The sequence below is a fragment of the Bos javanicus genome, chromosome 24 (genome assembly GCF_032452875.1).
Source record: "Bos javanicus breed banteng chromosome 24, ARS-OSU_banteng_1.0, whole genome shotgun sequence".
In the NCBI taxonomy this organism is placed as follows: domain Eukaryota; kingdom Metazoa; phylum Chordata; class Mammalia; order Artiodactyla; family Bovidae; genus Bos; species Bos javanicus.
The window spans coordinates 25,030,410-25,045,356 of NC_083891.1; the positions used below are offsets into that span (position 1 = coordinate 25,030,410).

Below are 14,947 nucleotides of genomic sequence, written 5' to 3' on the forward strand. Positions count from 1 at the left end.
ATGGTTTTGAACAGTGGTGTTGGAGAAGACTCTTGTGAGTCATTTGGACTGCAAGGAAATCCAACCAGTCAATCCTAAAGGAATCAGTCCTGAATATTCATTGGAAGGACTGATGCTGAAGCTGAAGCGCCAATACTCTGGCCACCTGATGAGAAGAGCTGACTCATTAGAAAAGATTCTGATGCTGGCAAAGATTGAAGGCAGGAGGAGAAGGGGACGACAGAGGATGAGATAGTTGGGTGGCATCACCGACTCAACGGATGTGAGTTTGAGTAAGTTCTGGGAGTTGGTGATGGACAGGGAAGCCCAGTGTGCTGCGATTCATGGGGTTGCAAAGTCAGACACAACTGAGCAACTGAACTGAACTGAATTATAAATCAATAAGATGTAACATTATGTGTAAATCATTTATGAATATATATATATAACATGTAATACAATTCAACAGAGAAAATAATGCCAAAAAATTAACTCCAACCTAAACCTTACACCTTGTACAAAAATTAACTCAAAATGCATTACTGAGTTAAATATAAAACAAAAAATATATAAAACATGTATTAAATAGGAGAAAATATTCAGGATCTAGGAGTAGACAAAGATTTCTTAGATTTGACACCAAAACCACAATCCACTAAAAAAAAAAGATCAACTGAACTTTATCAAAATTAAAAACTTCTGCTCAAAATATTATTTTAAGTAAATAAGGCAAGTGGCAGAGTGGGAAAACATGTTTCCAAACCACATGTTTGACAATGAAATAGATAGATCAAAATATATTTAAAGTTCTCAAAACACTGTAAGAGCAAAAATCTCATTCAGAGCATGAGTGAAAGATGTAAAGAGATAGTCCACTGAAGACGCTATAGTGACAGCAAATAAGCGCATGAAAAGAGGTTCAGTATCATGAGCCACTTGGGACCTGCAGACTAAAACCACAGTGAGATATCACTTAACAGGAATGGCTAAAATAAAAAATAGTGACAAGGGGATTCCCTGGCAGTCTAGTGGTCAGGACTCCGCTCTCTCACTGCTGAGGGCCTGGGTTTGATTCCTGGCTGGGGAATTAAAATTCTACAAGCCTTAAGCGTGACTAAATAATAATAATAATAATAAAGAAAACAAGGAAGTAGCCAGTTTCAGACAGAGGGGCAGATGTCCCCAGGGAGAACGGAGCTGCCCTCTGCCCCTCGGTCCATCGGGACAGGACAACGTGGCAATGGGGAGATTCTACATGGAAGATCATTCCCATTGGGCAATTTCTAGGGAATCGCCTGTGAGGCCATGGCACTTGGCCCCCGAAGAGAAGGATCAGTCACTTGGAAAGCTATTCCCAGTTCTTGCTCTCTGACTTATAAACAGTGTTTTTCTTCCACAACAGCCTGAATTGCTTCTCCACTTTATCTATTTTTATTTTTCAATTTTTTTACTCCCTTCCTTTAAAAACAAAAACACAGCAACATCTCACCAATTAGACTTTTACCAAAATAATGATTTATAGTGTACCCAGCTATTTACAGAGAAGATCCATTTACAGAAGGAGGAAGTGGTTGTAATATATTGTGGGTGAATCCATGATGAAGAATCTTTCATTTCCTTTGCTGGCTGTATTGCAGAGTTAATCTTCAAAGTGCATATTGCTAAAGGGGGGAAGAACAATTGATGACTTAATTTCTAAATTTAAAAACTGTCATTGAAATGCATCACAATGAAACAGTCTAATGTTTCAATGAAGTGCCCTCTGCAGTCTTCTGGCTTCCCTCCCAGCTGGCATCCTTTCCAGGCTTGGGCTGCAGGAAAATGCACAGGCATCTCCTACTTTATTCAGATGTTCAAACATCAGGGTGAGCACACACTTCAGACTCAGAAAAAAAGGTCATTTCAATTTAAGAGTTAAAGAGGCAGAGGTTCTGCTATCAGTGAATAAACTGTAGAAATGCCTTGTGACCCCATGGACTATAACCTTCCAAGCTCCTCCATCCATGGAATTCTCCACGCAAGACTACTGGAGCGGGTTGCTATTTCCTTCTCCAGGGGATCTTTCTCACGTAGGGATCCAATATCTCCTGCATTGCAGGCAGATTCTTTATGGTTTGAGCCCTCAGGGAAGCCCCAGAAATGCCTGGATTAAGTTGACTCCTTACTCTTGGGCATGTGTTTAAATGACCCAGAGGCAAAACAGTTGTGTTGTTATATTATGGTGATTGTGTGTGTATATGTGTGTGTTTCCATTTAATGGCCCTAATAGTTCCTTTATTGGATTAACTTCCTTCTTTTCCTGCTCTTTGTTTTATTTTACTTCCAACTTTAGCTTGATAAAGCAACTTTTATAATAGTGCTTAGATCTTTCAGTTTCTAGAGGAATATCTTGGTAGTCTCACCCTTTAGCTAACCAGTCCTCTCCTCTCTAATCACTTCCCCCACCATAGTTACTCCAACCCCCAAGTACTTCCCTAATGGCCCCGGGTTTCCACCAGGCTGACCTACTGGATCACTGGTTGATCTGTCCCTTTTAAGTCATAAGATAAGCTGGAAATATCTGTTTTTTTTTTTTTTTTAACAAACCTATTAATATATACATTTTAAGTACTTTTCTAATGAGCTTGTGAAGGAAGAGGTCCACTGCCTTATGACTAGCTTTAAACATCTTCCTGAGCTTCAGGAAACATGACAGCTGTATATGAGAATAAAACTTTTTGCTTTCTGTTCATTATCATTGTCCATCTTTTGAATAACTTCACAAAAAAAATTAGTGAAGTTAGTTTGTCTTTAGACAAAAATTTAGTTTGTCTTTAACAAACAAGGGTCTTCAAACAAATAAGTCTGTCCACTTAAAAAAAATCATAACTTTAAAATAGAGCTGCCTGGTCCAGCTTTCCTCACTCCATCACTGGTGTCCCCGGTAAACATCGTTTATGCCAACACCCATCTCAGACTCTCTGCTTCCCCAGGGTAATTTCAAGAGTCTGTTGCCATTCTGGAGACCATCTGAGGTAGGCTTTAAAATTTCTACTTGAAAACCTTGCCTTAGAGTTATCACACCTGAAGCCAGAATTAGTTGGAATCTTCTTTAATGCAAATGCCCCAAATGTGCCTAGCACCCTCTTCCTACAAGTGAGCTCAGCCTTTAGAACAAAGACACTTACATGGTTCATCTTTCCACTTAACCAGGTAGACTGAAATGTGTAGGCAAAAATCAATCGTGCCTTTCAGGAGGGTCACAGACTCCCACCCCAGAAAACTGCAGAACCATACACAATTCTGGGTACAGTTTCAGGAGGATAATAAGCCTCCCCTCCAAAAGTTTTCAAGGATTCCAATTTAAGAATCATTGATAGTGAAGATAACAAGAACTCATAGTCTCCAAGTCTTTTCCCCCAGCACAGAGAATAGAAAAAAATTTTTAAGATATTTAAAAAGTCCTAATTTTTCTTTATATAATTCCATCAGTGGGTTTTGAATAACCAAATATCAGAGTCAACTTACATTTTCCATAATAGTGTTGACTGTCCTTGAACTTGGCTCTTTCCGATACTTCTTCCTGGTACAGTAGACGCTGACGAGAGTGATGATCAGCATCAGGGCAAACACAGCGGCAGTGGAAGATGTGGCGATGACAATGGTGTCTCGTGTTGACCCTCTCTTTTCACACCTTTCTCCCATGTACCACCAGTCATCCCCCGACCGACACCTACACGTTTGAAACGTGACTGAGTCATGAGCTGACATTTAAGTCTGAAGATCTTCACCACTGAAGGTGTGGGTCAACACTCAGGTCATTGACAGATGCAACCATTGGTCACCCACTCGGACTGAAAGGACGGGTTAAACTAGCCCAGGAAGCCAGGCAGGGCCAACAGCAAGGAGCAATGAAATTATTCCTAATCTGGGATTTAAAACAGCAGCTCCCAGCTGGGGAAGAAAGGCAAGACAGGTAGTGGAGAAAATTTAGTTCTCAGTGTCCCAGTCTGGAACATCCCAGCTGTGACTACGGCCAGGTTCTTCCCAGAATTTAGGTGTCTCCATCTGCGGAATACGGACAGTCACGCTGACCACACCAGACTGCTGTGAGGATTTATAACTCATGAGGACTGTTTCAGGCAATTAGGAAAGAACGTGCGGGCTTCCCTGGTGGCTCAGTGGCAAAGAATCAATGTGCCAAAGCAGGAAACGTGGGTTCCATCCCTGATCAGGGAGGATCCCACCTGCTTCAGAGCAACTAAAGCTGTGAGCCTGTGCTCTAGAGCCCAGGAGCCACAACTACTGAAGCCCATGCACCCTAGAGCCCGTGCGCCCTAACAAGAGAAGCCACCACAGTGAGAAGCCCAAGCACCACAACCAGAGAGAAGTGTCCACTCTCTGCAGTTACAGAAAAACCCACAGAGCAAGGAGAAGGCAATGGCAACCCACTCTAGTACTCTTGCCTGGAAAATCCCATGGACAGAGGAGCCTGATCAGCTACAGTCCATGGAGTTGCAAAGAGCTGGACATGACTGAGTGACTTCATTTCACTCACTTCATACTTTATCACTGGAGAAGGAAATAGCAACCCACTCCAGTATTCTTGCCTGGAGAATCCCATGGACAGAGGAGTCTGGTGGGCCATGGTCCATGGGGTCGAAGAGAGTCGGACACAGCTGAAGTGACTAAGCACGCACCCATGCCACATAGCAACAAAGACCCAACAGAGCCATAAATAAACAAAATTTAAAAATATATAAGGTACTCACTTTACATTAATAATTTCACTGTTCTACTGGCAACCCAAACTCCCAAATGGAGAGCAAACAATAAATACCCTATGAACAGTTTTGAGATGAGAATCAACTGATTTCACTCATATGAAATATCACAGAATCGTACATTGTGAAATGAAACAAATAGCTAGCAAAAGGATGGGGAGATGGCACCCTTACCTGCACTCAGCTTTGCCATTCTGGAGAATGCAGATCCCATCATTCTCACACCTGAAACTGGTGCAGAGGTCATTGACGTTCAAGGTTGGAAGTGGGTCATTTTGTGTATTAAGGTGGGAGATGTCTAAGGAGGATGGGAGGAGAGCAGGGAGGGAAGTCAGTTGGGGTTTAATGAGCATTTGATCTTTAAGTTCAAAATCAAATGCTCAGTTTGTAATACATTCAGGTAATCCTGAAGCACTGTCCAGTAACATTCACAGGAGTGAAAAAAACAAACAGGCGGGTTGAGAGCTAGCCACAAAGGGACGCTGGGCCAGCCTGTGGGGCTACAGCTGAACATGTGTTTGCCTGGGTCTGGGCTCACCTGAGCTCCAAGGGGAGCCTGTGTTCCCAACTGCAAGGGACCGACAAGGAAACGAAAGCTCGGAAATGCAAAGAAATGCAGAGGGCCTTGCCCAAGATCACAGGTCTCGTGCTTGGCAGAGCAAGTAGATAGATATTCAGCACAAGATACCAGGTCCCCTGACAACCAAGAATCTGTTCTTTTTGGTGTTTTCTGGTCCAAACAGGGTCCAACAGACATGATGAACATATGAATTTGTTTCTGCTACCTAAAATGTTTTCTCCCTCAATGAAAGTTATTTCTGAATAGTTTTTCCCCTGAAGTATCATCTAGGTTTACTCTAACTGACACTGAAATCAAATTTTCAGTTTTAGTCACACCAGCTTTTGTCACAAAAAATAATTCTGACTTACTGAGATGCAAATGGGTCTTTAATAGTAAATGAGTTAAAATCCTATCACATAAAACAAGGAAACCACCAGTTATTCCTGGAAAATGTTATTGTTGGCTGCCACGACTAAGAAACTTTAGAAGACAAGAGATTAATGCTGTTACTGACAAGATATATGTGTGTGTGCACACATGTGTATACATATTTAAAAGAGACAACAAAGTCCATTTATACTTTCATTTTATGTTTTGTGTGACGTTTTTACTTCTAGAATCCAAGAATTAAATTCTAGGGTATAATGGATATACTTTAGCTTATTTCTAAAGAAATTTTCTGGACTAAAGCTTTCCACTGTTGTTCCATGCAGTGGTAATTACTTTGTCCAGGCACTATTCCTGTTTCCATCTAAATTATTTTTATATTATTAATGATTCATACAAAAAAAAATCCCACTCATGCCCACTTCTTCCCACATCTCTATCTAATTAATATATCTGAAAATGGAACCCAGAAGAACACAGTAAATAATCAATGACCACAAGAAAAAAAAAAGAATAGCTTAGAGAAAACTATTTTTATTGACATACCTTCCACTGTCAGTAGGATATAAACATCATCTCCTTTGATAAAATCTCTGCTTTTCAGCATTTCTTGGCTCATAAAGTTAGGGAATCCACGGCCCCTACCTCTTTGAAACTGAGTTCCATTAGGGAAAATAACTTGTGCTCCCACTTTGGAAGGCCTGTCCCAAAAATAGTTTCCATTATCTGAAAAAGCAATTTATATTAATGGATTATGTTTAGCATCATCATAGCTTTTGGTGGCAGGAAAATGCAGGCAATGTGAAGCACAATTAAGATGGAGCTCAAAATAATTAAATGATGCTATTGACCTGTGCTGCAGTCCCCGGCAAATCACTGGAGTTTTTCATTTATATTATCCTGATGGAAACGAGATGGCACAGCAGGGAGGACCACACTCAGGGTTACCGAAAGTTTCCTGGCTAGGAGGCGTGGGTAGTCAAGTTCTACACTTTTACTGACTGATGAGTGTAGAAATTCGGCTACCCATTAGAATCACTCTGTAGTGGCCTTCTGAGTTACAGACAGCCCTTTAAACCGAGTTAAATCAATGCATTACTGACAGTTATTAATTTTAGCACAGAACAATTCATCTTATTAACTAAATTATTCGCCTAACATAGCAAAGTGCTTCAGGAGTAGAAGACAGTGAGAAGCACTGTTTCTGAAAAAACAGGCAATGACCCATCCAACCTTGAGCCATTTTCAACATCATTCAGGGAAAAACATTTTGAAAAAAGGTAAAGAAATTGTGAACATCAAATTCCCACACCTCTTTGTGAATACTATTTTTTTTTCCCTATCAGATTAGATTTTTCTTCCCCAGATCACTTAGGTCCATTCTTTTCATATACAGAATTCAGATTTGACAATAATATTGACCTTGTCATAATTCCATGTTTTACTTTGTTAGGTTCCCAGAGGGCAAAGGATTATTACAGTTAGAAATGTGATCAATGCTTTCTGGGTACTGCTTCTTTTTCTGGGCATTGCTTTCTGGGCACTGCATCTTTCAGTCTCGAAAGATGGGGAATGATGTCACCATTGGCAAGTCCCCCAGAACCCTTCAGTAAGAAGTTACAATCCACTCCCACACCGTTCCCAACACTAAGAACATCTACTTAACATCTTCTTTCTGATCAAAAACCACCCTCATTTCAAAAGCTGAGCTGTTTTTGACAATATCAGTGAAAAGACAAGGACAGCATGGGTTAGGAGAACTCAGCGTCTGAGACTCTCTCCCTGCCAGGCCCTTCCACAAGCTTCCCTCCTTGAACTGTAGAGACACTGTTAATAGAATTGTGGGGTTATTATTACTGTCCTGGTTTTACTGCTGAGGACACTTTGGTTTCAAGAGATTATCAGTGCAAATTCACAACGCTAATGAGAAGCAAACCTTGGATTTGAACCTAGGCTTGTCAGACTCTAAAACCAACAACACACCTCGTCCCACGTGGTGCTAGTGGTAAAAACTAAAACCCGCCTGCCAGTGCAGGAGACATAAGGGACAGGCGCGATCTCTGGGTCGAGAAGATCCCCTAGAGGAGGAAGTGGCAACCCACTCCAGTAACTTTGCCTGGAGAATCCCATGGACAGAGGAGCCTGGCAGGCTATGGTCCATAGGATCACAAAGAATTGGTCTTGATTGAAGTGACTTAGCACGCACACACTCCTCGTGCAACATTGAGAATTTAGGCGTTGTCATCAAATTCCAAGAATACAGCCAATATCTTCTCAATTTGTTGGCATCTCTGCTGATATTCCTGACAGTTTCCTGCCTGGGAGACTCTGTCCAGAATTGCTGAAGCCCTTCCCCTACATTGAAGAAGGAAATGGCAACCCAATCCAGTATTCTTTCCTGGAGAATTCCATGGACGAAGAAGCCTGTCCATGGGGTCGCAAAGAGTCAGACAGTACTGAGAGACTATCAGACTTCCCCCACATATCTTCTGATCCTAAGATCTGGGGCTCAAAAATCCCCTGGGTGTCTGGTTGTGCATTCTCTCATTCCCAAATCATCCATCCCTCCTAAAGCAATGATTGTGTATTAATAATAAAGAAGATGAGCCACGAACCAATGGTCAGAAATGGGTCTGTCGTTAGACTCTGCTGTTTGGACATACGCTGTCGAATGTCAGGAGTTTGATCCAAGATTGTTATGGTGACTTGTTGCCAAGGACACGGCCACTCTAACTGATCATCATTGGCTCCAGAGATCAGGTGGAAATACATTCCTATTTTAGGCAAACTATCTAGATTCAAGTAAATCTGAAAGGCATATCCCTTAGAAGAATAAAATGGAGGGCTGTAGAAAGACCCATTGGGGCTGCCAATGAGCTGTGTGAAATTCCTTATATGCCAGACATGATGAGGGCACCGTGTTTCTGAGAGATTGATGTCATCAATAGACAGGCCACCCAATGAGGCACCAGCGCCTCTGACCCCTTCAAACACCACTCGAAATTTATTGGTCGCATTCAGTGTTACGTGGTAAAGTTGCCAGCTCCCAGAGGGTATATCTGCAAAAGAGGTATTATTATTTCAGAGAGGATAAAGGACTATACAAATTGACATTAGAGTCCTAATCTTCATGGCCAAAGGATCTTTCTAGAGCTGCTGCCTCCTGCAGGTATAAGGTATGGCTTTCTTTTTCCTCCAGCTCAGGTCCAGTTACTCCAAGGCACTTTTGTAGGGCCGAGTGGCTCTCTGGAATATTTGAATGCTTATCTAGCTCATTTTTATTCTTACATAGATCACCATTTTCCAGACACAGGTGAGCAAACAATAGCATCTAACTCATGAGTACTCCATACCCAACTTATAAGTCACCTCCCCTCAGTCGGTTAAACAGATAAGCAAGCCCAAGACTTTACATTTGTACCCCAGATTCCTGTGGTCCTCAGCCAAAGCCTCCTTTAATCTATGTAAACTTTGATTGGAATATTTCCTTCATGTGTAAAATTTTCAATCAGTTTTTGGCAGTATTAGACAGGAATTCATCAGACCCTAGAAGGCCCACAACCTACAATTGGCTCCTTACATCATTTACCAGGGACTCAGTGATATAAGCTTCCCAGGTGCCACAGTGGGAAAGAATCCACCTGTCAATGCAGGAGACACAGATTTGATCCCTGGGTTGGGAAGATCCCCTGGCGTGGGAAATGGCAAACCACTCCAGTATCCTTGCCTGGAGAATTCTATGGACAAGGGAGTCTGGCCTGGTGGGCTACAGTCTATGAGGTTACAAAGAGTCAGACACGACTGAGCGACTGAGCACACAAAGTCGTAAGTATTTATCTGATACCTGGTACCGTCTCCTTTCTTCCCAAACTGCACATCCCCCTCCACTATTACTCCCTACCCTGGAGAATAGTGCACCATAGGATATCTTGTGTTATTTTCTTATATCATACACTAATAAGAAGCAGTACATTAAACAGTTTTCAGGAGCTCCCCCCACCCAGGGAAAGAATAGCTCAGGAATTCATGTCAAAGAGTAGTTAACACAGTGCCTTAAAATTTACATGTATTAGCACTTAATGAGAAACACGTTGCTCGAAAATCAGTTAGAAAGGTCCAAATTACAGGAAACGCTGTTGTCCATGGAAAGACCCTGGATTGAATAAAAATCTTTCATGAGAGCTTCCCCTTGATTTTTATCAGTACCTTCAGCTTAAATTCTGGACTTCTAGGCAGGTTTCTTTAAGTACACTTTGTACTATTATCTATCAGTAATAACACCCACAGAGTGCTAATACAAAGGATTATATATGCATAGCCATGTTGCTGCTGCTGCTAAGTCACTCAGTCGTGTCCGACTCTGTGCGACCCCATAGACGGCAGCCCACCAGGCTCCCCCATCCCTGGGATTCTCCAGGCAAGAACACTGGAGTGGGTTGCCATTTCCTTCTCCAATGCATGAAAGTGAAAAGTGAAAGTGAAGTCACTCAGTCGTGTCCGACCCTCAGCGACCCCATGGACTGCAGCCTACCAGGCTCCTCCGTCCACAGGATTTTCCAGGCAAGAGTACTAGAGTGGGGTACCACTGCCTTCTCCAGCATAGTCATGTATGCATGCAATAATTTTATTTATAACCTTTTACATATGCATTAGATACATATTATATACATGTATAATGTATGGTATATATACATGTATATATAATATGAGATTAAGAACCTCAGTTTAAAGTGGTCTTGAAGGGAAATATCATCTATGTTTCAGATTGTTTCTCCTTGTTAAACAGGGGGGAAATGGCATGATATATGGCATAACATGGATCAATTTTTATAATAGGTTTTAGTCAATTCATTCAAAACAAGAAGACAATATGTGAAGCAAACAGTAATATAGTCACCAGCCTACAAGCCCTCCCTCCCTCCCTCAGGGAACCTTCTAAACCATCTAATAGGTAGTCAATGTGACCCACCTCCCAGACACACGATTGGAAGGAAGGGTGGCCACCCCATCGTTGTCACCCTCTCTCCACTCCAAATTGCTCCAGAAGATACATTTAACCCAAATCATAACAATTAGAATCCTGCATTGGAATTTATTTTTTTTAGGCTACAAATTAGAGGAAGAGATCCTTCTCTAGTCTGATGGCACGTTTTTAATGTAAACGTAAAATATAAAAATGCAAACTGGGAAGTGCAACAGCCAAAGCACCAGTTTTCTGGACAAAGCCCCTCTGAGATAACAGGAAAGGTCCCCAGCCGTGTTCAGGGACAGGTTTCATCCTGCCTGCAGCTGCTTTCTCTCTTCTCCATCCTATAATTTAGTTATGTTGAGCCGGTAACTCTTCCCGTTTTGCCTAAGCTAGTTTCCATTCTATTTTATTATTTGCCAAGAACTAACTTCGCCAACACCAGAGACCAATCTACAGTTTGTTAAGTGAGTGTCACATATTCTATAGCACAGAAAGCACTTTCGTTTTAGCTTCCTAACCACAGCATAAAACAAGGAGGATCAGGTTCTAGGTTCTAGGTTCATAACCCCTTCCCTGTTGTAAGTGGTTGCATTAAATAAAACGTTAAGATTGTCTGGCTCTGTTTGGGTTGGACTTGTACACACTGCTATATTTAAAATGGATAACCAACAAGGACCTACTTGGTTGGTATAGCACAGGGAGCTCTGCTCAATGTTACGTGGCAGCCTGGATGGGAGGGGAGTTTGGGGAAGAATGGCTACATGCATAGGTATGGCTGAGTCCCTTCCCTATTCACCTGAAACTATACTATTACAACATTGTTAATCAGCCAAACCCCAATACAAGATAAAAAATTAAAAAATAAAAAGGTTGCATCACTTTGAATGTAAGAATAAAAATGTTGATACTGTACCTTTTATTTGTTCCACAAGGGTTAGAGTCCTGCTCAGATGAGCCGTAGAATACTCCCTGATATAGATGTTCAGTTGGTCATCTTCACTTCCACTGTTGTACAAAAAAAATTGCAAGCACTGAAATCCTCGTTTAGGGTAAAGTATTCTACTTTCCAGTATTGCTGTGGCCCCCTCGTTTACAGAGCTACTGTTGAAATGCATGAAGAAGCCAGAACCTGTTAAGAGGATAAGAGTAGAACTGAGAAAACAGGTACTGGATACAGGGATGCATATCTTATGGGCACTCTGTGACCACTTAGTTCCCGCTGTATGCAGGGCACTGTTTGAGCACTGAAATGCAGATCTTGGAGCAGGCAGACTATGAAAATGGCAACATTAGATCGCCTTTTTTTTTTTTTTTTTTTACTACAGTCGTTAGTTTTCAGAAATGAAAAAAGGGGGGACTTCCCTGGGTCCAATGGTTGAGACTTCACCTTCCAATGCAGGAGGTGCAGGTCCAAAATCTGTTCAGGGAGTTAAGATCCCATATGTCTCGGGCCAAAAAACTAAAACATAAAACAGAAGCAGTATTGTAACAAATTCAACAGAGACTTTTAAAATGGTCCACATCAAAAAAATCTTTTAAAAAATGGAAAAAAGTGTTTCCTGCTTAGTCTAGCCTCTCTCTCTCTTTCTCCATCCCTCCCTCCCTCCTACAGTAGTATCTATGGAGGGCCACTATCCACTATTCAAATCTACATTTTAAAATATTTTTTATTGAAAATATGTGACAAGCAGATGGTGATTGCAGCCATGAAATTAAAAGATGCTTACTCCTTGGAAGGAAAGTTATGACCAACCTAGATAGCACATTAAAAAGCAGAGACATTACTTTGTCAACACAGGTCTGTCTAGTCAAGGCTATGGTTTTTCCAGTCGTCATGTATGGATGTGAGAGTTGGACTGTGAAGAAGGCTGAGCGCCGAAGAATTGATGCTTTTGAACTGTGGTATTAGAGAAGACTCTTGAGAGTCCTTGGACTGCAAGGAGATCCAACGAGTCCATCCTAAAGGAAATCAGTTCTGGGTGTTCATTGGAAGGACTGATGTTGAAGCTGAAATTCCAATACTTTGGCTACCTGATGCGAAGAGCTGACTCATTTGAAAAGACCCTGATGCTGGGAAAGATTGAGGGCAGGAGGAGAAGGGGACAACAGAGGATGAGATGATTGGATGGCATCACCGACTCTATGGACATGGGTTCGGGTGGACTCCGGGAGTTGGTGATGGACAGGGAGGCTTGGCGTGCTGCAGTGTATGGGGTCACAAAGAGTTGGACATGACTGAGAGACTGAACTGAACCATTGTGTAAATTTAAGGTAATGCATGTTCATTCGACACATTTATATATTGGCTTCTGATTGCCATCATAGCAATAATTAAGTACTTCTATTTGATACATAGCATCATTTTTTTGGTGCTGGGAATAGTCAAGTCTAGTCTCTTAACAGATTTGATGATTATAATACAATATAGTTGCCTATATTCATGATGCTGTACATTCCATCTCTAGGGCTAATTTACTATTTGTTACAAGTTTGTACCTTTAAACAATATCTGTTCTGTCCTCACCAACCCCCATAAAAGAACAAAGAAAAGCACCTTCATGCTCTTAGAGATGCCAAGCGTTGCCCAGACCATCTGAGTTGTCAATCAACAGTCCTGGGTTCTGAAGTCTAGTTTTACCTATCTGCTGCCAGAAATTAGCAAATAAATAAAAATGTGGTACCTGTAGCTAAAAAATGATTATTTGATTCAAAACAAAATTTCAGTAGAAATTTTTTACTCATCTTAGTAAAATTAAATACATTGTACTTTCTACCTTCATTTTAAGTATGTTTGCAACAGGAATGAGTAACCTCAACCAGCTGAAGTTCTAAAATGGATTAATTCCCAGTCTGGTGCTGTTCACTGGAAGATCTCTTGGAATCTGAAAGCTTCGAGGAAACAAAACCCCACTGCTCCAGAGGTAAGAGTCCTTCCGGAGAGTGGCAGCGCCCCCTTGCAGTGGGCATACACTGTGGGTAGAGGCTTCACAGAGCCCAGGGCTGACCCATGGGGAAAAAAGCAAACTCAGGCAGTAAAAGCAAAGAAATTAACCATATCCTTATAACATACAGAACCAATTCTTGAGTAGCACTAGTGGGCTATCATTAGTAATTCTAATACAAATAAGAATTCAAATCGCAGTATTTCACAGCAAAGAAAAGGCTACCTAGAGCCTGTTATACAGAGTGAAGCAAGTCAGAGAAAAATAAATACTGTATATTAATGCACATCTATGAAATCTAGACAAATGTAACTAATGAACTTATTTGCAGGGCGGCAACGGAGACACAGACATAGAGAACAGACTTTGCACACAGCAGGGGAGGAAAAGGGTGGACAAACTGGGAGAGCAGTATGGAGACATGTACATTACCGTATGTAAAATAGGGAGCTAGTGGGAAGCTGCAAGTTGCAGGATAAAACAGGGAGCTCAGCCCTGTGCCAAGTGATGACCTAGACGAGTGGGAAAGGGTGGCAGGCGGGAGGGGGGTTCAAGAGGGAGGGGACATGTGTGTACCTATAGCTGATTCATGTTGATGTATGGCAGAAACTAGCAAAGTATTGTAAAGCCATTATCCTCCAATTAAAACTAAATTTAAAAAGAAGAAAGGAAGAAAAGGGCTAAAAGCACTGAGAATAAAACCCAGAAGAATCTCACTCCTGTTACCTCTGCACCGGCCCATGTTGGAGTGATCGCTCTCCGGCCCCTCAGAGACCTCGGAGAGCCGCTGCCAGTCAGCACTGTCTGCTGAACTCTGAATCATCCCACACACATTTCCCAGCTCAAAATCGCACGACTCCATAAAGCTCAAGGAGGAGGCTGCCAAAGCAACAGAAACAATTACTGACATGCAGATCTAACACAATAAGCTAAGTAGTAAAAACAGCTCATCCAGAAGAACTAGGAATTCTAGGGTGATATTAAAGGGGACTCGTCGCTGAGTCAGGGTGATGGTGGCTTGAAGATCTCTTGATATCTGCAAAACCAAGACAATCAACCAACTGTGAGTTCTGTATAAGCTGTCTCCCTGAGTCTTATTTATCAGATTAACTAACTGTTCGAAACCTGAATCGAGCCACTTCCCTGGTGGTCCAGTGGCTAAGACTCTGTGCCCTCAATGCAGAGGGCCCAGGTTCCGTCCTTAGCCAAAGGACCAGATCTCACATGCCGCAACTGAGCTTGCATGCCGCAACTAAGAGCTTACATGCTGCAACTAAAGAGTTTTTTTGCATGCCACAACTAAAAAGATCCTGCATGCTGCGATGAAGATCAAAGATTTCAAGTG

The 14,947-nt window shown here is 41.8% G+C and overlaps 1 protein-coding gene across 5 annotated transcripts in view; it reads right to left on the bottom strand.

The window, feature by feature from the left end:
- Nucleotides 1-1,471: 1,471 nt before the first annotated feature.
- MEP1B (meprin A subunit beta) overlaps nucleotides 1,472-14,947 on the bottom strand; it is a 36,160-nt gene continuing 22,684 nt past the window's right edge. For all 5 annotated transcript variants that reach the window (XM_061399655.1, XM_061399659.1, XM_061399657.1 and 2 more), the window contains 7 exons: nucleotides 14,329-14,481; nucleotides 11,574-11,789; nucleotides 8,307-8,750; nucleotides 6,238-6,417; nucleotides 4,917-5,040; nucleotides 3,487-3,691; nucleotides 1,472-1,640 (listed from right to left, as the gene is read on the bottom strand). In XM_061399655.1, the coding sequence (XP_061255639.1) occupies nucleotides 1,626-1,640; nucleotides 3,487-3,691; nucleotides 4,917-5,040; nucleotides 6,238-6,417; nucleotides 8,307-8,750; nucleotides 11,574-11,789; nucleotides 14,329-14,481 (1,337 nt within the window). In that variant the 3' untranslated portion in view covers nucleotides 1,472-1,625. The remainder of the gene's footprint in view (nucleotides 1,641-3,486; nucleotides 3,692-4,916; nucleotides 5,041-6,237; nucleotides 6,418-8,306; nucleotides 8,751-11,573; nucleotides 11,790-14,328; nucleotides 14,482-14,947) is intronic.